The following is a 23,219-nucleotide window of genomic DNA, read 5'->3' as shown; positions in this document are numbered from 1 at the left end:
ATTTGTTATTTATTTTTGGCTGTGTTGGGTCTTTGTTGCTGCGCACAGGCTTTCTCTAGTTGTGGCAAGCGGGGGTTACTCCTGGTTGCGGTGCGCAGGCTTCTCATTGCAGTGGCTTCTCTTGTTGTAGAGCACAGGCTCTAGGTGTCCAGGCTTCAGTAGTTGTGGCATGCAGGCTTAGTAGTTGTGGCTTGCGGGCTCTAGAGCGCAAGCTCAGTAGTTGTGGCTCACGGGCTTAGTTGCTCCGCGGCATGTGGGATCTTCCCGTACCAGGGCTCGAACCCGTATCCCCTGCATTGGTAGGCGGATCTTTAACCACTGAGCCACCAGGGAAGTCCCTACAGAGTGTTTTCTGAGCCTCAGTCAACAGCGGGAACAATTGGGACTGGCTTTATGGGAGGCGTGGTCATGTTCAGGCATGCAGGCTAAATTTATTCCTAGGAAAAAGGAATAAATAAAGGCTGGAGGCCAGCCTGTAAGAAGCAGTAGAAGAGGAGGCAAGGAAAATGTCCAGTGAGTAGCGGGAGGCTAAGTCGCAGATTGCCTAGGGTTATGTCCCAGGCAGGGCATCTGAGCCAGTGAAAAACATCCAGAGGCCAATGTTGTTAGTATTCTGTGGGCAGGGGAGGGGTCAAGGACTGACAAAGTGGGGTCAGAGGATCGAGACTTTGAAGAGCTGCTTAGGGGATGGAGAAAAGCTTGAGGCCATGGGAGAAGCCAATTGAAAGTGGCAGAGGAGCGGTCACTGACAGTGGACTAAGGGAAGGGTCCACAGCTTAGTGTTAGAAATGTTAGAAGCAAAGCATAAAGAACCTGAGGGTGTGTCTCAGGAGGGGAATGACGGCCAATGAAAAGCAGGCATAGGCGTGGCGCTGTCAAACTTCGCGGGGCGGGACCGGAGAGACCGAGCCAGAAATGAGACCCAAGCCAATGAAAATCCGCCAGGTGGGCGGGGCGTCGTCCTAAGGCCAAGGGTGGAGCCAATGAGACGCTGCGCCGCGTCCCCCATTGCCCCCGCCCCTGTGAGGCTAGTGCCGGAGCCACGGGCGGCCGTTAGGGGCGGGGCCTGCAGCCGCCCGCGCGCAGCTCGCGCCCTCCCCTTTGTGTCGCCATGGCGGCGGCATCGGCGACGAAGACGACGAGCGAGGGGTCCAGCGCGGCCGGCGCCTGAGGAGGCTACGCGACCATGGTGGTGAGGCGCCCACGCGGCCGTCAATCTGTCGGCGAAGTCAGTCTGTCCGCGCGGGGCCACGCCCCGCGCGCCCCGCCCCCGGCCCCGCCCGAGCCCGCGGCCTGCGCCGCCCCTCACCCCTCACCGCGGTCCCTCTTGTACCCCGGCCTGGTCTTGGGCCCGAGCTCTTACCCGAGCCCCGCCCCCTCAGCGCGCATCCCCCTTCCACGCCCTGGATGGGGGTGACAGTGGCCGAAGACCCAGACTTGGGAGGAAAAAGGGCTGGTCCAGGGAAGGACCCCGCATCCTCCAAGTGGCCCCCGCAGGGGCCTGCTGAGGCTCTCTGGGTCCTTCAACAGCCCCTATCCCAGAGCCATCCTCAGCGTCCTCATCCCAGCCTCCACCCCTCCCTGGCCTAGACCCCTCCTCCTCCTACCATCAGCCGGTTTCTCATTCTTGAGCCCCACCCCCACCCGGCTCCATCCTCAGCCTGACCCTTTTCTTCTCCTTCTCGTCTTTCTCACCCCTTCCCAGTCCCTCTCAACCAACCCTCCCTTATCCCCCATCAGCCTGAACCTTTACTTCAGCCTCTCCATCTGCTCCCCTCCTCCCTACTCCACCCTAATCCCAAGGCTGCATTGTACCCCGATGTGATCCTTGGGTCCTCTCCATCTTCTTGTCCTCATCCACCCTCCCCCACCATCTCCCTCTCCCACCCTGCTGCTCCTGCTCATTCATCCATTCATTCCCTCATTCGCTCACTTAACATTCACTGAGACCTCTGTGTAGCCCCTTTGCTCCAGGCCCAGAGAAAGTCAGATCCCCTCCTGCCTTGGGGAGCTTCATGGGCTGGAGAGGGACCCACCCAAGGGTGAGACCCAAAGGACGAAGTCGGCGTTGTAGAGATGCGAAGGAGGGAGAGGCTAGAGCCCAGCCTGAGGAATCCTCATCTGGCAGATGGTTAATTTATTCATCAGATTTTACCGAGCCCCTGCTGTGTGACTGAGCTGGCACTGGGCGTTGGGACCCAGAGAGGAATCAGGCACAACCCAACCTGTGAGGAGCATCAGTTCTGTGCCCAGCTCTGTGCTGGGCAATGCTGGGGGACTAGGGACTCAGTCCCAGTCCAGTGGGGGAGATGGACTCCTCCACTGGACTGTCACCAGACAGGGACACCTCAGAGTGCTCAAGGCTGTAATGAGGGAAGCTCAGGCAACATCAAGCCTGGGATGGGGGTGGCTCAGGGGATGCGGGAGTCCAGAAGAGGAGCCTGACACAGCCTGAAGGGTCAGGGAGAACTTCCGAGAGGTGGGAACATGAGAGTTGAGACCTGAGGGATAAGTGAAAAGACGGAAAGGATGGGGAAGAGTGTTCCATGCAGCAGGACCAGCCTTTGCAAAGCCCTAGAAGGAAATGAGAAGATGGTACTTTTGTTGGACTCTTAGAAGTTTGAGAGCTCTGAGAGCAGAGGCAGTGGGAAGAGATGAGGCTGGAGAGGTAAACAGACCAGAATATTTAGACTTCATTTTTTTTTTTTTTTTTTGCGGTACGCGGGCCTCTCACTGTTGTGGCCTCTCCCGATGCGGAGCACAGGCTCCGGACACGCAGGCTCAGCGGCCATGGCTCATGGGCCCAGCCACTCGGCAGCATGTGGGATCTTCCCGGACCGGGGCACAAACCCACGTCCCCTGCATCGGCAGGCGGAGTCTCAACCACTGCGCCACCAGGGAAGCCCTAGACTTTATCTTAAAGACAACAGGGAGCCATTGAAGATTCATGAGCTGTGGAGAGACAGAGGCAGATTTGTGTTTTGTGAAAGTTATACAGGCTCTTGCTGTGAAGAAGCTGGCAGGGAGGGAGAGGTGGAAGCAGGAAGACTGATAAGATGGGAGCAGTGACTGTCCAGATGTCTATGAAAGGCGTGGAGAGGCACATACGGGAGATGACTGTACTCTGCTGGGGCTACAGGAGGGTTTTCAATGGGGAGAGATGGTACCAACATGCTCTTTCCCTAATTCACCCGTGGGCCCTGCTCTGCCAGCCCCCCACCCCAGACCACACACGAAGAAGCAGACCTACCCTCAGCCCAGCCTTTACCTCCCCCTGACCTACCCCTCTTCTCCCTGTTCAGGGCAGTGTATGGAGCAATTCGGGCCTGCAGGCCCAGGCTGACAGACAACAATGCTCCCGTTGTCTCTCTGCTCCCATCTCTGGGGGCCTCTGATTCTTCTTTCTGCTCTACAGGCTCGCAGCACTGACAGCCTGGATGGCCCAGGGGAAGGCTCAGTGCAGCCCCTGCCCCCAGCTGGGGGGCCCAGTGTGAAGAGCAAGCCTGGGAAGAGGTGAGAGGTGAGGGACAGGCTCAACTTAGGAGGGGAACCAAGTGCAGGAGCCACTAGTGACCTGTCACCTGTCCCCCAGGCTCTCGGCTCCTCGAGGTCCCTTTCCCCGGCTGGCTGACTGTGCCCATTTCCACTACGAGAACGTTGACTTCGGCCACATTCAGGTATGGGGGCAGCACCAGGTGGGTAGGCAAGATCCCACCCAGCCCTGAAGCAGTATCAGCCACTTTACCACTGAAACCTACCCTTGGGACTGGCTGCTCAGTGGCAGGAGCTGCAGGGCAGAAGGGGAGAGTTGTTCATTCATTCATTTGTTCCTTTATTCATTCAGCAACAACTTTTTGTTAGGTGTATGCTTGGTGCCAGGACCCTGTACTCTGACTAAGACATCACGAGGCCCTGCTTTTGGGGAGGCTCAGGACGGGGACACAGACCCATCCTTAGATAATGCCGATCTGGAGAGGTCAGGGCTGGAAAAAAGTGAGACCCGCACCTGGACCTTTGTTTCCCTCTACAGCTCCTGCTGTCTCCAGAGCGTGAAGGTCCCAGCTTCTCTGGAGAGAATGAACTGGTGTTTGGGGTGCAGGTGACCTGTCAGGTGAGGCCACCCACCCCTACCTCTCATCAAGCCTGGCGGACTGGTTGCCACAGTCCTCAGCTCAGGGTAATGGAACCATTGCTCCCTCCTGTCCTTCCCGCTCCCACAGGGCCGTTCCTGGCCAGTTCTCCGCAGTTATGATGACTTCCGTTCCCTGGACGCCCACCTCCACCGCTGCATATTTGACCGGAGGTTTTCCTGCCTCCCAGAGCTTCCCCCACCCCCAGAGGGTGCCAGGGCTGCCCAGGTAAACTACTTGTTGTCCCAGCCCCTACCTCAGCCAAGGTGTGTCCTCATCAGAGATGTGTGAAACCATCAAGGCAGGGGAATAGAGAAATATTTAAGCACTGGTATGGCCCGAGTCCCAGCCAGTCAGAGGCCTTAGAACTGCAGCAGCGTTCTGGAGACTCCCTTTAGTTGTAGGATCATAGGGAGTTCCTGGGGGTTTCATGGAAGGGTCAGAATGGCCAGACCAATGGGGGCACACGGGGACTCGGCATAGTCTGTTTAACCAATTGATATGACAGCATTTCAGTACTTAAGAGCGAACGGAGCAGCACCCATGCGTACAAGTTGAATTTCGGCTCTGCCAGAGGCGAGCTAGGGCAGTATAGGAGGGCAGTGGGCTGTCTTGGGTGGGGTCTTCTCACATAGCCCACTCTGACCACCTGCCCCCAGATGCTGGTGCCGCTGCTGCTGCAGTACCTGGAGACCCTGTCAGGGCTGGTGGACAGTAACCTCAACTGTGGGCCCGTGCTCACCTGGATGGAGGTGGGCCCGGGCAGGAGGGCTTGGAGCTGGGAGTGAGTGAGGGATGTCTGGGGAGCAAGAACCAGCCTGGGAGGGTTTGTGTGGGCACAGGAAAGAAACGAGTAGGAGTGGAGGAGACGCTGGTATTTCAGTGTCTGTGTGGGCGCTTGCCTATGGGGGGAAAACGTGTGTGCGCACATGCGCACACAGGTGTTGAGCTGTAGGGATGTGAGAATTTCAAGGTATATTGGTTAGAAATAGGTTTGGCTGTAGCTCACAGAATGCCGGGCTAAGAGTGGCTTAAAGCAGCAGGGTTGGGCTTTTTTTTAATTAATTAATTAATTTTATTTTTGGCTGCGTTGGATCTTCATTGCTGCACGTGGGCTTTCTCTAGTTGCAGGGAGCGGGGGCTTTTCTTCGTTGCGATGCACGGGCTTCTCATTGCGGTGGCTTCTCTTGTTGCGGACCACGGGCGGGCTCTAGGAGCGCGGGCTTCAGTAGTTGTCGCACACGGGCTTCAGTAGTGTGGCTCACAGGCTCAGTAGTTGTGGCTCGCGGGCTTTAGAGTGCAGGCTCACTAGCTGTAGTGCACGGGCCTGGTTGCTCCGTGGCATGTGGAATATTCCCGGACCAGGGTTCAAACCCATGTGCCCTGCATTGGCAGGCGGACTGTTAACCACTGTGCCACCAGGGAAGCCCTAAGCAGCAGGTTTTTAGATAGCAGATGTGCAGTGTCTGCTATGGAGGACGAGGGTGCAGGGGTGTATCAGAAAGACTTCTGGCAGGGGAGTCCTGGGACATGGAAAGGGCTTTGTTTTGGGAGGGGCAAGAATGTAGGTGTTTGACCAATAGCTCTGAGTGACAGGGGCTCTTGGGTGGGAGACAGGTGGTGGCCTCCATTGGGCATGGAGGAACCTTCTCTGTCTTTATTATCGCCTTCCTCTGGCCTCTCCCTGCCACATTCTCTTCCATCTCAGCTGGACAACCACGGCCGGCGACTGCTTCTCAGTGAGGAGGCCTCACTCAATATCCCTGCGGTGGCCGCTGCCCATGTGGTGAAGCGGTACACAGCCCAGGCACCAGACGAGCTGTCCTTTGAGGTGAGGCTGTGGAGGAGCAGACTCCAGCTGGGTCCCCACTTCCCCTGCGCCTTCTGACCCTCCCTCCTCACACCTGCCCACTCCCAGGTGGGAGACATTGTCTCAGTGATCGACATGCCGCCCACGGAGGATCGGAGCTGGTGGCGGGGCAAGCGGGGCTTCCAGGTGAGCCTGGCTTGGGGTGGACAGGTGGGGTCGGGGCACTGCGCCAGCTCAGATGGCCCAGTCACTGACCCCAAACCCTCCTCAGGTCGGATTCTTCCCCAGCGAGTGTGTGGAGCTGTTCACAGAGCGGCCGGGTCCAGGACTAAAGGGGGGTGAGTGTCCTGGGCAAAGTGGGGAGGCCCTCCTGCATCCTTTGTCAGCCATCCATCCTTTCCACCCCTTGTTCGCCCCACAGATGCCGACGGTCCCCCGGGTGGTGTCCCAGCTCCCCAGGGTATCTCCTCTCTGACCTCAGGTAATGCAAACGAGGGGCGAGGCCCCTGCCTCCCACCCCATCAGACCGGGGGCTGCACTGACCCTGTTTGACCCGCCTTTACACCCACAGCTGTGCCCCGGCCGCGTGGGAAGCTGGCCGGCCTCCTCCGCACCTTCATGCACTCCCGCCCTTCCCGGCAGCGGCTGCGGCAGCGGGGCATCTTGCGGCAGAGGGTCTTCGGCTGTGACCTTGGAGAGCACCTCAGCAACTCAGGCCAGGATGGTGAGGCCCGGGCCCACCTGCCCTGCCTGATCCTCCCACCCAGGCTGCAACCTGCCCAGCCCTGACCCCGCTGTTTCTCCCAGTGCCCCAGGTGCTTCGCTGCTGCTCTGAGTTTATCGAGGCCCATGGGGTGGTAGATGGAATCTATCGGCTCTCAGGTGTGTCATCCAACATCCAGAGGCTACGGTGAGGACCCTCCACCAACCCCTTCCCTCTGCAAACATTTATTGAGCATCATCTCTATTCCAGGCCCTGTGCCATGTGCTGGGGACACAGAGTTATTGGGAGGGCACAGGGCAGGGTTGGACCGGGGTGGGGGCAGGGAAGGCTTCCTTGAGGAAGTGACACCCCAGCTGAGGTCTGAAAGGTGAGAGCAGAACAAGCACTCAAAGCAGAGGGGTCGGCCTTCACTGAGCACCTGCCACATGCCAAGCACTAGGCACTGGGGACGCAGTGGTGAATGAGACAACCAGAAAATCCCGCCCTCACGGGGCCCACGTGCTAGAGGGGGAGCCAAACAAGGAAATGAGAGAGTTTACAATAGGTGACAAGTGGTATGGAGGAAAAAAGACAGGGGTAAGCAAGATCATAATAAGAAAACGGCGGGGGGGGGGGGTATTGCGGTTTTCAGTAGGGTGGGCGGAGAAGGCCTCCTGGGGGAGAGCTCGCTGTGGAGGAGGTGAGGGAGCGAGCCATGTGCTTATCCACGTTGGAGGGAACAGCCAGCGTGAGGGGAAAGCAGCAGGAGATGATGTCTGCGAAATGATTAGGGGCAGAGCATGCAGGGCCTTTTTTTTTTTTTGCGATACGTGGGCCTCTCACTGCTGTGGCCTCTCCTGTTGCGGAGCACAGGCTCCGGACGCTCAGGCTCAGCAGCCATGGCTCACGGGCCCAACCGCTCCACGGCATGTGGGATCTTCCCGGACCGGGGCACGAACCTGTGTCCCCTGCATTGGCACGCGGACTTTCAGCCACTGCGCCACCAGGGAAGCCCCATGGGGGGCCTTTTTGATGACTGTTAGGATTTGGGCTTTTACTGGGAGTAAGAGGGGAGCCACAGGATGGGTTCTGAGCCCAGGAGGGGCAGCATGCATAACAACAGTCGAAGAGGTGGGAAGCAGTGAGGCATGGGCTTCCAAGCTGACAGGAGGCCGTGAATCGAGAGCGTGGAGCCTGGGGCAGTGAGAGATGAGGCCGAGGTCACGTGCATAGAGCTTTTACCTGAGAGGGTGGGACACCGCCAGGTTGTGAGCAGGGGCCGCTGGGATTTCAGCTGCATTTTCCAGTGTGACCTCTTGGAGCCAGGAAAATGGCACAACTTTGTGGACAGAGCCCGGTCACACTGTGGAGGCAGATAGCCTTGGGTAGCTACAAGCAGGGCATCTCCCACCTGAGCCTCAGTGTCCTCCTCTGTAAGTGGGGTGCCCTTGTCTTTGGCACATAGGGTTGTTGGGGGGAAGGGGGGCTCAGTAAGGTTCTGAGAGCCTCTGAAGAGCCCAGCACAGGAAGAGGATTGCATCCACCTGTGGACACTTTAGGGGGCGGGGGAAGGACACGGCCAGGTGGGCTAGCTCTGACCCGAATCTTCCTCCTCCTTGACCTGGTGGCCTCAGGCATGAGTTTGACAGTGAGAGGATCCCTGAACTGTCTGGCCCCGCCTTCCTGCAGGACATCCACAGCGTGTCCTCCCTCTGCAAGCTCTACTTCCGAGAGCTGCCGAACCCCTTGCTCACATACCAGCTCTACGGGAAGTTCAGCGTGAGTGAGGGCGCTGGCAAGGTTGGAGGGTGCTGGGAGGCGTGCGGCCCCCCTCATTCATGCTCACACAATCTCAGGAAGCCATGTCAGTGCCTGGGGAGGAGGAACGCCTGGTGCGGGTCCACGACGTCATCCAGCAGCTGCCCCCGCCGCACTACAGGTAAACCAGGAGGGGCAGGGAAGGGCTGTGGTGGGCTCCCAAGGGAGTTGAGGCTCAGGCGTCCCCCTCCGCTTCCACCCCCAGGACCCTGGAGTACCTGCTGAGGCACTTGGCCCGCATGGCGAGACACAGTGCCAATACCAGCATGCATGCCCGCAACCTGGCCATTGTTTGGGCACCCAACCTGCTACGGTAAGCTGGCAGCTCACCAGCCTGCCCCCCTAGCTCCCTCCCACAGGCTGGGCCTTGAGTCTCCCCCTCCCCCTCCCCCACCCCAGGAACCCACCCAGCTTTTGCTCTCTTGTTCATTTCACATATTTCTTAAGTGTTGGATGCCAGTATGCCAGCCCCTGTTCTCAGCACCGGGGACACAGTAGTGAGCAGGAACCTGTGCTCTGGGCTCACATTCTCATGCGGGAGATGACAGTGAACCATTACAAGAAAAACACAGAGCGCTGTCTGATGGTGATGAGTGGCAAAGAGAAAGATTACAAAGTGGGGAAGGGAGATCTGCAGGGCCATGGCATTTGAAATGTTTAGACTGGCAGTGAAGGCTTCAGGAAGAAGTCTTCCATGGCCAGCAGCAGGGTAAGCCCCAGAGGATTTGATGGTGACCAAGACAGGCAAGTTCTCTGTTCTGGAGGAGTTCAGTTCTTCTTGGGAAACAGATAAGTAAATAAATAAAATAGATGGTACATGGTAGGTATAAGAGCTACAGGAGAAAAAATAAAGACAGACCTGGAATATAGAGGTTTACAATTTTAAATGAAGTGGGTGGGGAAGACTCCATTGAGAAGGTAACATTTGAGTTGATACCTGCAGAAGGTGAGGGAAGGACCCATGTGGATATCTGAGGAAGAGCAAACTAGGCAGAGGGAATAGCAAGTGCAAAGGTCCTGGGGCTGGGTCAGGGCCTAGTGTTTTGGAGGAGCAGCAGAGGGGCCAGTGTGACTGGAGCTGAGTGAGTGAGGGAGGGGTTGAGGGGGAGGAGATGGTAAGGTCAGAGAGGTGATGGACCAGGTAGGGGAGGGACTTATGGGTTGTGGGTCATAGTGAGGACTTTGGCTTTTACCAGGAGTGAAATGCAGCCAGAAGAGGGCTCTGAGCCAGGAGGGCCCTGATCTGACTCAGGGGTTCACAGGCTCCCTCTGGCTGTGTGTGGGGAGCAGAGTGTAGGGGCGGGATGGGAGCAGGGAGACCAGGGAGGAGGTTGTGTGATGGTCCAGGAGGGAGAGAATGGAGGCTGGGCCAGGGTGGGGGTAGTGGAGGAGCAGAGTTTAGATTCTGGATAGGCTTTGTGGGTGGAGCCAACAGGGTCTGCCGAGACTGGATGTGGGTGTGAGGGAAAGACGGGCCAAGGACAATTCTAGGGTGTTTGGCCTGAACCACTAGAAGTACACTGACTGAAATGGGATAGCAGGGAGGGAGCAGGTTTGGGGAAGGGTTGAGAATGCAGTTTTAGTTTGACGGGGTCAGAGACATTGAATGATAGGCATTGCTTCCAAGGCTCCCTACCTTGCCTGGCCAGAACCCACCAGCTGGGGCTCGAGGCACCGGGCCACCCTCCCCGTCCTCCCATCCAGGTCCATGGAGCTGGAGTCAGTGGGGCTGGGGGGGGCAGCAGCCTTCCGGGAGGTGCGGGTGCAGTCGGTGGTGGTGGAATTCCTGCTCACCCACGTGGACGTCCTGTTCAGCGACACTTTCACCTCTGCTGGCCTTGACCCTGCAGGTATGCCCATCCACCCCCGATGTCCTGACTACTGCCCCCTCATTGTCCGGGCTGCAGCGGGAGGGCAGGTGGGCTCCCAGCCCCATCCCTATCCCACTGAAGCTGGACCTCCCTTCTGGCTCCTTGAGGACCCCGCCCCGGCCTCTCCCTCCCCTCCCCCCCCTTCTCATTTCAGCTCCTACGCTCAGGATCCCCACTTCTTGGCCCGGACATCGTTCTTCCTTCACCCCTTGTAGCTCCTGGGGGCGCTCGGGGCCTTGGGTCCACCTGGGAGGAGGTGGGAGGTCCCCAGACTTGACCCCGCCCCAGCCCCACCCAGACTCCCCGCCCCGCCCCGGACCCCAGCCCAGTCAGGATTCAGCACGTCGGAGGGCCCTCTGGCTCGAGGTAACTGAAGCCAGAGCCGCTGTCCTCGCTGGCTGCTGGGAGCTGCCTCCTCATCAGCTCGTTCTGCCTCACGCCTCCTCCTCACCTGCCTGCTGCCCACCCGTTCCCGCCTGATCCGCCCTGGCCCCCTGCCTTGCCAGCCCGGGTGGGCACGCTGCTGGGCCGGGGCTTGGGCTGTAGCGCTTGGCTTTGCCTATGGCCTTGAATGGTCCCAGAGCTGACGGCTGCCCCCTTTCCCGACTTCCCAGGCCGCTGCCTCCTCCCCAGGCCCAAGTCCCTTGCGGGCAGCGGCCCCTCCACTCGCCTGCTGACGCTGGAGGAAGCCCAGGCTCGCACCCAGGGCCGGCTGGGGACGCCCACCGAGCCCACAACTTCCAAGGCCCCAGCTTCACCTGTGGAAAGGTGAGTGGGAGGCCTGGAAGGGGAGGGGCTCGCCGGGGGGCCCCAGCTCTCAGCCTGCCTCCTGTGTCTCACCCAAACTCCAGGAGGAAAGGGGAGAGAGGCGAGAAACAGCGGAAGCCTGGGGGTAGCAGCTGGAAGACCTTCTTTGCCCTGGGCCGGGGCCCCAGCATCCCCCGAAAGAAGCCTCTTCCCTGGCTAGGGGGCACCCGTGCCCGACTGCCACCTTCAGGTCAGAGGCCGGGCAGCTGGCGTGGTGGTCAGAGAGGCACTGTGTAGTGCCCCCCGTGACCCTTCTTCCTCTCCCTGCAGGCAGCCGACCTGACACTGTCACGCTGAGGTCTACCAAGAGTGAGGAGTCTCTGTCATCGCAGGCCAGCGGGGCTGGTGAGCACGGGGCAGCGCTGCCTATGCCCAGGTGGAGCTGGGAGGGACTGGGGCCCTGAGCTGGCCTCCAAGTGGTGTTTTCAGATTTGGGGGTCTTGGGTTTTTTTGTTTTTAATCTGGACCATAGGTACAATAAGTTGGATAAAGCTTCACCCTTGTTTCCTGATGCACTATGATCACTGGTCCATGCAGCGTCCTTTCAAAGTCTTTTATTCATCCCTTTTGAAAAAAAAATTAAATAGTATAATGAACACCCATGAACTCACTGGCCAGAACTAAAAGAGCGCCACTATGTTACCTGCGAACTCTTCCCCCTCCCACCTGCTGCCTCCCCACCACAGGCATCCTCTAAATTTGATAGTCTTCATCCCTTTGCATTTACAGTTTTATCACATACAGGTGCAGGCGTCAATAACATACTGGGAAGTTCTAGTTGTTTTGAAACTTTAATTAAAGGGTACCATTAAAAGCGGTATCGCGCTATATGTGGATTCACTCACCACTACATTATAGGCTGCCGTCCGCGCTGCTGAGTAGAGCTCAGCCTCCTTCCTCTCCGTCACTCTCTAGTGTTCCATGTGTGGGTGTCCCCTTGGGAGTTGCTTGTCCATCCTCCTCCTGATGGATCTGGGGGCTCTGATGAGCTCGCCCAGGAGTGGAGGTGCATACTGTACGGTATGCTCACGTCCAACTGTACAAGACAAGGCCCAAGTATTTCCCAGACGTGGTCGCCCCACGCTGTACTCCCAGCCACTGTGTATGAGATCTTGCTGGTCTCATGCTCACAGCCAGTGGGGTCGTTAGACTTCATTCTTGCCTTTGGGTCTGGAAGGATTCTCTTCATGGACTTGCCATTTATTTCCTTTATCACCCATGAGTCTGAAGAGCTCTCCCTGGATTCCCAGCCATTGTGACCCTGTCCAGGGACGTGCCTCTTCATGTTATTTCCCCAACTTACTGGGTGGTGTGTCCTGTTCTCACTGATGTATATGGGTATGTAAAGTTCTGACCCCTGACCCCTAACTGCACCCCCCATACTGCCCTTCCAGGCCTCCAGAGGCTGCACAGGCTACGGCGACCCCACTCCAGCAGTGATGCTTTTCCTGTGGGCCCAGCACCTGCTGGCTCCTGCGAGAGCCTATCATCCTCCGAGTCCTCCGAGACCTCCGAGTCCTCCGAGACCTCCGAGTCCTCCGCAGCTGGGCTGGGGGCGCTCTCCGGTTCCCCCTCACACCGAGCCTCAGCCTGGCTAGATGATGGGGACGAGCTGGACTTCAGCCCACCCCGCTGCCTGGAGGGGCTCCGGGGGCTTGACTTTGATCCCCTTACCTTTCGATGCAGCAGCCCCACCCCAGGGGACCCTGCACCTCCCGCCAGCCCGGCACCCCCGGCCCCCGCCTCTGCCTTTCCACCCAGGGTGACCCCCCAGGCCCTCTCGCCCCGTGGACCCACCGGCCCTGCCTCACCCATTGCCCTGGACATCTCAGAGCCCCTGGCTGTATCGGTGCCACCCGCTGTCCTGGAGCTGCTGGGGGCTGGAGGAACACCTGCCTCGGCCACCCCAGCGCCAGCCCTCAGCCCCAGCCCAGGCCTGCGCCCCCATCTCATCCCCCTGCTGCTGCGTGGAGCTGAGGCCCAGCTGAGCGACACCTGCCAACAGGAGATCTGCAGCAAGCTGGCACTGCCTGGTCCCCGGGGAGCCCAAGGCCAGCATGGTGAGTACTGTCCAGCCCCCCGATCCCGCACCCTCACAGCCCTGAGGCTGCGCCCAAGACCCTGCCGACTCCTCTTCCCACTCCTCTCCTAGGTGCTGGTATGGATTCACCGCTGCTGCCCCCACCCCTGTCCCTCCTTCGTCCTGGGGGGGCCCCGCCCCCGCCTCCCAAAAACCCAGCGCGCCTCATGGCCCTGGCCCTGGCTGAGCGGGCTCAGCAGGTGGCTCAGAGACAGAGTCAGCAGGAGCAGGGCAGCACCCCGTCTGCTCCCCACTCCCCTTTCCACGGCTCGCTGTCCCTGGAGGTGGGCAGTGAGCCCCCAGGGACCTCAGGGAGTGGGCCACCCCCCCGCTCCCTAGCCCACCCAGGTGCCTGGGCTCCGGGACCCCCACCCTCCCTACCAAGACAACAAAGCGATGGGAGCCTGGTGAGGAGCCAGCGGCCCACGGGGACCTCAAGGAGGGGACCCAGGGGCCCTTCCCAGGTCAGTGCCCAGCTCAGGACAGGTGGGAGGTGCAGGGATGTGCCAGAGATGGCAGCCCACTTCCTGTGTTCTGTCCCCCCACAGGTTCCTACCCCTGGCTTCTTCTCCTCAGCCCCCCGGGAGTGCCTACCATCCTTCCTCGGGGTCCCCAGGCCAGGCTTGTACCCCCTTGGCTCCCCATCCTTCCAGCCCAGCTCCCCAGCCCCAGTCTGGAGGAGCCCCCTGGGTCCCCCTGCACCACTGGACAGAGGAGAGAACCTGTACTATGAGATTGAGGCAGGCGAGGGGTCCCCTTACTCTGGTCCCACCCGGTCCTGGAGTCCCTTGCGTTCCATGCCCCCAGATAGGCTCAATGCCTCGTATGGCATGCTTGGCCAATCACCACCACTCCATAGGTCCCCCGACTTCCTGCTCAGTTACCCACCACCCTCCTCCTGCTTTCCCCACGACCACCTTGGCTACTCAGCCCCCCAGCACCCTGCCCGGCGCCCCACCCGACCTGAGCCCCTCTATGTCAACCTAGCCCTAGGGCCCAGGGGTCCCTCACCCGCCTCTTCCAGCTCCTCCTCCCCTCCGGCCCACCCCAGAAGCCGCTCTGATCCTGGTCCCCCAGCCCCCCGCCTCCCCCAGAAACAGCGGGCCCCCTGGGGCCACCACACCCCTCACAGGGTGCCTGGGCCCTGGGGCCCTCCAGACCCGCTCCCCTACAGGGCAGCCCCACCAGCCTATGGAAGGGGGGGCGAGCACCACCGAGGGTCCTTGTACAGGAATGGGGGGCAAGGAAGGGAGGGGGCTGGTCCCCCACCCCCCTACCCCACTCCCAGCTGGTCCTTCCACTCTGAGGGCCAGACCCGAAGCTACTGTTGAGCCAGAGCTGGGAGAGACCTTCCTCCTTTCTCTTCTCCCTCACTGATCTTGGTCCAACCTAATCCCTTGTTTTGTATTTTCTTGAGCTCCTGACCCCTACCCCAGGTTTCTAACTTTGTAACTTGCCTCTGATGTGGGTCCCTAACCTGTTATCATAGCTTACCTACCCTGGGCTGAAGGGCATGCCCATCACCCCACCACCCTCCATCCTGGGGGCTCTTGCACAAATCTGAGAGGGTTAGGCTGACTCCCTGTCCTCCCTTTCTCTCCAGGAGTTCCCAGCATGTCCTGTCCTGTGCACAGGGGGTGGGGGGACAGCTCCTGCCATCTCCCCCCACATACCCCACTAAACCATCTGACAAAATTAATGAATAAAAATGGTGAAAATGTGGCTGCTAGTGTCATGCTGGGACCAGGCTCAGTGAATAAAGAGGCAGTAACAGGTGGGTTGCTTTCTCATTTTATCATTTCAGCAGGTGCTAAGTGGCGAGTCACTCCTGGGAGACTCTGAGGGGCAATATCTGCAGAGAAGGGGCCATGGGTGCCCTAACAGTTTGTGTCAGGAGTGGGATTGAGCCTGGGCCTGTCTTCAAGTTGGCATCCACCTTGTAGCTCTGCTATGATCTCCAGCAGATCCATCCTGGGGATGGGGGGCGGGGTTGGTGGCGGGCAGGTGAGGGTTATCTCAGGGATGAGGAAGGGGCCTGTGGCCTCCCACCAGTGCCCCATTTCTCACTTCTGCAGGCTGGAGAAGAGACTTCCTCTGATCAGCTCAGGGCTGGGCGCCTGCAGGAGTAAAAGACTAGAGCTGCCACCCGGTGGCCACAGAGCTCAGGATGGCCCTGGGAGGGTGGGGTGGGGCAGGGGCTGGGCTCAGGGTCCTCTGCTTCACCTGCCCTCGTGGCCTTCCCTGCCAGCAGTCTCCAGGGTGTGGGAAGCCTCCCTGTGGGTCAGTAGGCAGGGGGTGGGCTCACAGGGCTGGGGGTCAGCAGGGCAGCCCTGTGTGTGTGCCACCACGGCCCCTGCAGGGCTTGGATCTTGGCTGAGAACTTCCTCTCAAACTGCTCCTCAGAGCTCTGAGTCCCCAGCAGGGAGGCTGAGTCCTGAAGGCTGGAGTACAGGGCAGGGCCCTGGGGGAAGCAGGGTTGGTTGGGGGTCACAGGTCATCGAGTGGACAGTTGGGTGTCCCAGCGGGTCCCTGGTCATAGGACAGGCAGCCAGGGAAATTGGGGTTGGTGACAACTGGAGGGAGGGGTCACAGGTGAGCAAATGGTTGGTGGCACAGGGCTCAGGGTATCCATACTGTTGATCTGGGCTCCAGGCAGCAGTCCAGGCTGACGCTGGCTGTGGGGCTGTGCCCTGGGCAGAGGCTGAGGCTGGGACTCGAGCTGCTGCCTAGAGTCAAGCTGCTGCCCGAGTCCCAGGCTGCACCCCTCTGGACTTTGCTGTGGCCCATGACCTGCAGAGAGTGACGGCAGAGAGCTGGCATGGTTGCCCAGGTGCCCCACAGCTCCCTTGGTCCTCCACATGCCTGTCCTGGCTCCTACCTGGGATGGGGAGGGGCCTGGGGACATCACAGGGGGCACAGGCCTGAGTGCAGTCTTGGCTCTGGGGGAACAGACCAGTTGGTTGGAATGGGGTGGGGTCACAGCTGACCTGTGCTTAGCACCTGCTACCATCCCCTCCTTGCCCTCTAACCTGGTGGAGACTGCTGGGGTGAAGGGCACAGTGTGGTCCAATCCATTGGGGAGCTCACCTCAGAGGCTGAGTCCTGTGGAGAGGAGGCTGGGTGTGGGACACGGGCCCTGCCTGAGGTTCCAGGGCTACCACCCACCCTGGCCGACCTGCCCTATACCTGAGCCATGGCCTTCCTCAGCAGGTATTGTGTACTCTGCAGGCTGCCCCAGTGGTCAGCAGGCACTAGACCCAGCCCAGCCTGAACCAGGGCCTGGTTGGGAGCTGGCACCAGGGGGTCCAGAGCTGGGCTCTCACCGGCCTCCAGTTCAGCCTTCACCGGCCTCCAGTTCAGGCCCTTCTCTTCCAGCCCAGGGAAGCTCTCTTGTGAGGAAACATGACTGGGGGACCCAAATGGGTGGGGGCCTCACTGGGGCAGGGAGCAGGGTCACTTGCTGACCAGTGAAGACCTCCTGGGCCAGGATGCAGAAGCTGTAGAGGTCTGAGGTGGTGGCAGGCGTGTTACCGCAGATGAGCTCAAGTGGCAACCACGGGTACAGTTCAGGAGGAGGGGTCAGCCCTGGGCCTGGGCCTGGGCCTCCCCACGGGTAGCCCTGCTGTGGCCTGTGGAGGCCAAGGAACCTGGTGAGCCAGTGGCCGCCGGACAGGGACGCAGGGGCAGGCAAGTGAGGCAGGCGCTCACCTGGGCCACAGCCAGAGTTGGTGCAGCGGGCGCCCGTGCTCCAGGCTGCCCACCTTGGCCAGGCCTGGCCGCATCAGCTGCACAGCATGGGAGCTGAGGCCTCCAGGAGCACGCCAGCGGGCCTGCAGGAACAGCAGGGCCTCCAGCACCTGCAGTGGCAGGTGGCCAGGCAGCAGGCCGGCACAGGGCAGGGGCCCCCTCTCTTGGTCCCAGCCACACGGGTTCGAAGAGAAGGCACAGCCCCGACGGGTCGGCCGAGGGGCTCAGTGCCGTCAGCAGCAACAGGCTGGGGTGGTGCAGGGCTCTGGGCAGGCGGAGAGCAGGCCACTCGTGCGGAGGCCCCCACCCACACGGGGCAGGGGGCTGCCCTCGGGCACAGATCACCACGCACCAGGGGCTGACGATCTGCCTCAGCCACCAGACGGAGGGGAAACCGAGACCCCGGGTCACACAGCCTGGCAGCGGTAGAACCAGCACCCTGTCTGTGGTATCCCTCCCTACGCCCGCCTCCTCTCAGAGGCCTACAAGACAGTGCACAGAACTGGGTACCCACTTGCCCGTGGGGAGGGGTCACACCAGTAGGAGGGCTTCATGCCAAGCGCTGGCCCAGAGGTGAAGACTGTAACCGCGGCCACTGCCACACTCCCTGCGCTTCTGTTTCCGAAACACTTGAGTCGGGAGGGCAGGCAGGAGACTGCTCTGCAGGACTGGGCTGGCCTGGCGGGAAGGCTGGGGTGACGTACCTGCAGTGCTGAAGGTCAGGCAACAGCACGTCAGGCTGCGCTCCAGGTGCCTTCAGCTGCCACACGGTCACGGTCACGGTCATGGTCACGGGGTGGCCCCTCCACAGGAGGCTGGAGAAACGGGGAGGGGGAGAGAGTGTGGGTCTGAGACAAGGGGGTTTCCCTGTAAGGGGAGAGGAGAGCTGGACTCTTCCCCGAGCTCTGCTGCACAGCCAGGCAGGCGTGTGGGAGGGGTCTCTCTCTCACTTGGCCATGAGGGTGTGGGAGCTGCTCTCATAGGTGCGGTCGGACTCGCCCCGGGCTGGCAGCCGCTCCTCGGGGTCCACCTGTTACCAGCCCCACTGGCCACAAGCTGCTCCGCTGGAGGTGGGGAGCAGGACCATGAGGCAGGAGGAGGACGGAGTGGTCCCCACTCCCTCCAACATCTCCTGCTTACCTGGCCGAACCCTACGGCTGGGATTTGGGGGCTTCTCCCGATCTGCTCCGGCCTCCGTGCCCTGGGGTAAAGGGCCGTCTGAGAGTAAGTCCAGGGTAGCTGGGAGCGGTGGGTGGGCAGGCTTCGGGATGTGGGCTGTTACCTGTCGGCCTGCATCAGCTGCACACCACCACACAGGCTCTGTCCAGAGCTGGCCTGCAACTGGCCCAGGGGTGCAATGGGTGCCAACTCACTGCCATGCACCAGTGCTGATGTGTGGGCACGGCAGAGCTGTAATGGCTCCAGCACCCGGACAGGGGGTGGCCCGTGAGATGAGGCAGGGTGGGGCGCCCGCCCTGACGCCCTCACCCCACCCCGGCCACGGCTCACCTCCCAGCTCTGCTTGGCACCGCCTTCCTCTGCCCACTCCCGAGGGGTGCGACCCTGCTGGTCATGCAGACACAGGTCACCCCCCGCCTGCAGCACGTGCAGCATCACCAGGCTGCGGCCCGAGAAGGCGCCCGCATGCACAGGTGTGCTGCCGTCCAGGCAGCGGCTGCAGCAAAACGATGAGAACAGTAATGGATTAGGAAAGGGACGGAACAGGGACAGGAGGTGGCAGAGTGGGAGGACTGAGGGATAAAGGGGTCACTACGATCATGGGAGGTGGCTATCAAGATGGGGGGCTCACTTGGGAACACAGTGGAGTCTGAGAGGGTGAGAGGATAGCGGTGAGCATGGGAGGCAGTGGGAGAATGGGAATAGTCACTGGAGGATAAGAAGGGGTGAACTGAGAGAACAAGGTGGGGGCTGGTCACTGGGGATGGGAGGGTCATCAGGGGATGGAAGGGGGTCTGAGGGAGAGAGGCCTCTGGGGAAGACAGCCCTGGCTCTCAGGCTCCCTGGGACTCAGACTCAGGGTGCTGGGAGTGCGGGGCATCACCACCTGTCCACTCACTGGTTGGGGCTGGCACCAAAGGCCAGCAGGAGCTGCACGGCAGAGCTGTGGCCCAGCAGCGCCGCGAGGAAGAGTGCTGTCTGCCCAGCAGAGTTCTCACCATCTACCTGGACAACGGAGGGGCAGCAAGGTTGAGGATTACCCCTGCCCTTTACTCCGGGGGCAGAGGTCCTCTCCCAGTTCCCTGCCCCCACAGTCCCTCCTAGACTGGGTGATCCTTGACTCCAGGTTCCGTCTCTGTGTCCTGGAACGCCCACCTTCCAGCTGCTGGGGACTCTGCCTCAGAATCCATCTCAACACAGTCCTCACCATTAAGTCCACAGAACTGGAACAAGGTGACATCTACCTGCTATGCCAATATCCATCCCCATCCCAGAGGTGTCAAAATCACACCAAGGTACCCAGGGGCCAGGAGGAAGTGGACTTCATGGGCACTTGGGCTTATAGGAGCCTCGTGCACTGTCTAGGGCAGGCAGGCTCCACCCAGCTCTACTTCACTATATGAATACGGGTCCCATGTGGTCAGCACCAAATTCAAGAAAAGCAAACTCTGGATTTTATCAGGAAATCTCTCAAGTTTATTTTTGAACACTGCATTTAAGAGCTGAATCCAGGTAGTAACCTCCTCTGGATTCATCCTCCATGCCCTTGCCAATCCCCTACTCACCGTCATCCTGCTCAGAGCCCCCCTCCCAACCCTTCATCTCCACACCCATCATGTCCCAAGCCCTGTTTCTCTGCATCCATCATCCCTGAGTGCCTCTTCCTCCAGACTCTATCCCGTATACCCATGGTGTCTCTGCCCTTGCATTCCTATGTAACTGGCAGACACAGCTAATTAATCATGTACTTGGTCCAACCTAGCTTGGTCTCTGCCGCAAAATCCCTCCAAATGTGGTCCTTCAGGAACCTCTGAATATCACATTTACTGCATCCTATTTTACTCAGTAGCCTACCATCTTTTGCAATGGCATCCTAACTGGTTTTCTGCATTTGTTTTGCCCTGCAGAGGGATCATCTTAAAACACAAATCATTTCACAATATAATCATTACGATAATCACTTCATTTCACGTATAACCTTATACAAGTTGTTCCAAAACAGAAAAACAGAAAAAGAGGGCAAGGCTCATTTTTATGAGGCTAGTACGACCTTAACTCCAAAACCAGATGAGAGTTTCCAGAATCAGAAATGAAGCTATATATCAATTCAACTTATGATCATATACGCAAAGTCCCTAAATAAAGTAAAAAGGGTAACCCAATCGATTTATTCCCAGAAAGCAAGGATGATTCAACAAAAGAAAATCTATCAACGTAACAAAACACATTCATGAACTAAAAGACAAAAATCACGTATAACTGCATCAGTAGAAAAAAGCACTTGATAAAATTCAATACCTACTTATGATTAGGGAGAAAAAAAACCCACCGCAGAAAACTAAGAATAGATGGGAACTTCCTTACTTGATAAAAATTACAAACCAAAACCCAAACAGCAAGCATGGTACCTAGTGCAGAAACATAGGCTCTTCTCTTTAATATCAAGAACAAGGAAAGAGATGTCCATTGACAGCAAGGTTTGGGGGTTCTGGCCAGTACCTTATGACAGGAAAAAGAGATTGGAGTTTGAAGATGAAATAGCTGAGACCAAACTGTCACCATCTGCAGATAACAAAAAAGGAAAAGAATCAACACACAATTACAACTATTAAGCAAGTTCAGAAAGTGGCTGGATACACAATCAACTTACAAAAATCAATGAAAAACAGAAACTAAATTTGATAGTGTTAATTTCCTGCCTGCAACTCCGATGGTTTCCAATCACACACAGAACAAAATCCAACAAAATTCACACCCCTCTTAAGGCCCTTTCCTGTCTGTACCTGCTGCCCCCTCAGCTTCAGTTCTCTCCCTGAGTCCCCTTGCTCCTTGCTGCTACTTACGCATACCCAGTGTGTTTTGACTTCAGGGCCTTTTCACTGGCTATTCCATCTTTCTGAAGTGCTCTTCCCCCAGCTGTCTGCATGACTGACTCGTAGTGTGGGACCCAAGTATCACCCTATCCAAAAGGCCATCCCCTTTACCTCTCCTTTCTACGTCATTCTCATCACTCTCTTAAATTCTCATATTAGATTTCATTCACAATGACCCAGGAGGTCACGTTTACCCATAAATCCCCATCTCAGACAACAGAGCCTTGGCACACGATAGGTGCGTGCTACACAATTGTTGACTGGCCAACTGAAGTTGCACCCTCCATTCTGCCCCTTGATCTTGTCCCCCCGAGGCAGTTCCAGCAGAAGCCAGGTGAGGCCCCAGCCTGGGCCCCTGGCCATAGCCAGGCGATGCAGACGGCCCACCTAGCCTCCTGGATCCCGGACAGAGCGCAGCTCCACGGGGAAGCGAGAACGCAGTGAGGGCATCTGTGGGCTCTGGACTCAGCTCCTGGCCAGGGATCAGCTAGCGGGTCTCATGAGGGCATGAGGAAGTGAAGGACTAGACCTCTGGGAGGCAATAAAGACAGAGCTGGCTGGGAGTCCAGGGGGCAGACTGAGAAAAAAAGACAATTCAGGAGGGGTCTGCTTTGGAGAGAGGCATTAGAATGAGAAGAGGGGTGGGCTCTGGGACAGCTACGGAACAGGTCAGGGGTCCAAGGGAGTCTGGGAGTGAAGAGGATCTATGGAAATCTGAGGGCTGGGCACTCCGTCTGGGAGAGAGGGTGTAAGGGCTACGGGGATAGGATTGGGGCCAGGGAAAGGAGTCTGGGGGCTTGGGAAGAGGGTCTGAAGACTACCTAGGGGCTGGAGGAAGAGGAGTCTGAGGGTTAGGACCTGAGAGGGGCTGGGGTCTACAGGCTGTGAGAGGGAGGCGTCCAAGGGAGGAGGACAGTCTGAGGGCAGGGTCTGCAGGCTTGAGGAGGGGTCTGAGGGTAGTGGCTGGGGTCTGTCACCTGGGAGAGGGTCTGAGGGTTGGGGGGCATGGGCTGAGGTTTAGGGAAGCGTCTGTGTGCTAGGATGGGGTCTATGGATTATGAGAAGGGACGGAGGGAAGGAAGGGGTCTGAGGACTGCATCCGTGCGCTGAGAGAAGGGAGCGCGTAATGAAGACAGGGTCTGATAAAGGGGTGGGTCTGAGGGCGCAGGAGGGGTGGGAAGGACGGGAGGAGTGTGAGGGAGGGGGAGGTCTGAGGGCGGGGGTCTGTGGGCTGGGGAAGGGGCCTGGTGGACAGCTGAGGGCCCAGTCGCTGCAGCTTTGTACCTACCGTTGGGCTCCGAGAGCGATCCCCATGTGGCTGCCACGTGACCCCGTGCACTATGGCGATCTGAGCGGGAATCCTAGGCTCGTGCGCACCAGCTGTCTCTGGCCACCTGTGCGCTTGTGCAGTAGCCTCCCTCCCCTGAGAGCTGCCCCTGCGGCCCTGAGGTGCCCCGGTAGGAGGGACAGCAATGGCCACCCCAGAGCTACTGACTGCCCCCTAATGTTACCGCCTTCTTGTTTGGGCTGGCGGGCCCTTTATGATCCCTGCCCTTGGCTGTCTTTCCATGCTTTTCACCCACACCCATGGGCGGTTTCCTCCATCTCAGCCCCAGCCTCTCTTCTTTGCCCCACAATGTCCTGATACTCTGCCTCTCTCTGGACGTCCCCTGGGGCCCTCACACCCACTGGGTCCCACGCTGGCCTCAGTATCTCCCCCAAACTGCATCTCCTCCCAGATCCCCATCTCAGAGTTGGACCCACTGTCCCCTCTTTAAGCCAGAGCCCCGGGCCTGGCCCTGAATGTCTCCCTCAAATCCAGCCTATCAGCTCCACGGCCCTTCCGCTCAGCCTCCTGATTGCTCTTTCCACCAGCCCCCTCCTCCCTTCCCCACACCCTGCCCTGCTCTACCCACCTGCCAGGATTCCCTACCCCAGCTTCCCCTGGGCTCTCAGGCGGAAAGCTCGAGGTCCACTCGCCGTGCTGCAGCCCAGGGACTCTCACTAAAGCCCAACCTGACTCTGTCCCTCCCCTGCTTCAAAGCCTCCTTACTCCCCAGTGCCCTTGGGACAGAGTCGATACCCTGCAGTGTGGCACCAAAGACTGCATCTTCTGGCCCCCCAGCCTCCATCCTTGTCCCCCGACTCCGCAGTCTGTTTATGCACATGCCCTTGTCCTGGAATGCCCTTCTCAGTATTTA

At 59.1% G+C, this 23,219-nt stretch overlaps 2 protein-coding genes across 10 annotated transcripts; one reads left to right on the top strand and one right to left on the bottom strand.

The window, feature by feature from the left end:
• The first annotated feature begins 1,077 nt into the window (after window positions 1-1,077).
• ARHGAP33 (Rho GTPase activating protein 33) lies at window positions 1,078-15,324 on the top strand. Of its 3 annotated transcripts, none has more exons than XM_059999344.2 (21): window positions 1,078-1,192; window positions 3,416-3,513; window positions 3,593-3,677; window positions 4,031-4,111; window positions 4,221-4,358; window positions 4,790-4,882; window positions 5,839-5,961; window positions 6,049-6,126; window positions 6,212-6,278; window positions 6,362-6,421; window positions 6,512-6,664; window positions 6,748-6,850; window positions 8,278-8,422; window positions 8,500-8,582; window positions 8,667-8,774; window positions 10,166-10,311; window positions 10,947-11,100; window positions 11,184-11,329; window positions 11,410-11,484; window positions 12,534-13,199; window positions 13,292-14,974. In XM_059999344.2, the coding sequence occupies exons 1-21, from the start codon at window positions 1,187-1,189 to the stop codon at window positions 14,548-14,550; spliced, it is 3,867 nt and encodes a 1,288-aa protein (XP_059855327.1). In that variant the 5' UTR covers window positions 1,078-1,186; the 3' UTR covers window positions 14,551-14,974. The 3 variants fall into 3 exon arrangements, with proteins under 3 accessions (XP_059855327.1, XP_059855329.1, XP_059855328.1); XM_059999345.2 differs by lacking the exon at window positions 1,078-1,192 and having other exon boundaries at window positions 3,435-3,513; window positions 13,292-13,683; window positions 13,768-14,971; XM_059999346.2 differs by lacking the exon at window positions 4,790-4,882 and having other exon boundaries at window positions 13,292-15,324.
• Window positions 15,059-22,885, bottom strand: LOC132416181 (inactive serine/threonine-protein kinase TEX14-like). 7 transcript variants are annotated; one of them, XR_011246302.1, is made up of 13 exons: window positions 20,645-22,883; window positions 19,044-19,150; window positions 18,249-18,641; window positions 18,107-18,167; window positions 17,671-17,781; window positions 16,928-17,049; window positions 16,406-16,848; window positions 16,249-16,321; window positions 16,098-16,158; window positions 15,854-16,009; window positions 15,443-15,680; window positions 15,287-15,336; window positions 15,059-15,190 (listed from the first exon to the last, which is right to left on the bottom strand). XR_011246302.1 is itself a non-coding variant. In XM_059999483.1 (6 exons), the coding sequence occupies exons 1-5, from the start codon at window positions 20,705-20,707 to the stop codon at window positions 17,944-17,946; spliced, it is 711 nt and encodes a 236-aa protein (XP_059855466.1). In that variant the 5' UTR covers window positions 20,708-22,877; the 3' UTR covers window positions 17,058-17,781; window positions 17,917-17,943. The 7 variants fall into 7 exon arrangements, 2 of the variants coding, with proteins under 2 accessions (XP_059855466.1, XP_059855467.1); XR_011246303.1 differs by having other exon boundaries at window positions 16,406-16,726; XR_011246305.1 differs by lacking the exon at window positions 15,443-15,680.
• Between the last annotated feature and the right edge of the window lie 334 nt (window positions 22,886-23,219).

This window comes from Delphinus delphis, chromosome 20 (assembly GCF_949987515.2).
Source record: "Delphinus delphis chromosome 20, mDelDel1.2, whole genome shotgun sequence".
NCBI classification, from domain to species: Eukaryota; Metazoa; Chordata; class Mammalia; order Artiodactyla; family Delphinidae; genus Delphinus; species Delphinus delphis.
Note: the sequence above shows the minus strand (reverse complement) of the source record. Positions and strands in the feature narration are given on the sequence as shown.

Excerpts from the sequence above, each read along its gene's own strand:
- ARHGAP33 (XM_059999344.2), top strand. Across the intron at positions 3,514-3,592 it reads AAGAGCAAGCCTGGGAAGAG|GCTCTCGGCTCCTCGAGGTC; the intron begins GTGAGAGGTGAG and ends CCTGTCCCCCAG. Across the intron at positions 13,200-13,291 it reads GGGAGCCCAAGGCCAGCATG|GTGCTGGTATGGATTCACCG; the intron begins GTGAGTACTGTC and ends CTCCTCTCCTAG.
- LOC132416181 (XM_059999483.1), bottom strand. The coding sequence starts at position 20,707 with ATGGTGACAGTTTGGTCTCAGCTATTTCATCTTCAAACTCCAATCTCT. Across the intron at positions 18,642-19,043 it reads TTTGGTGCCAGCCCCAACCA|CCGCTGCCTGGACGGCAGCA; the intron begins GTGAGTGGACAG and ends GTTTTGCTGCAG. Across the intron at positions 18,031-18,106 it reads CAGCCGTAGGGTTCGGCCAG|CGGAGCAGCTTGTGGCCAGT; the intron begins GTAAGCAGGAGA and ends CCCCACCTCCAG.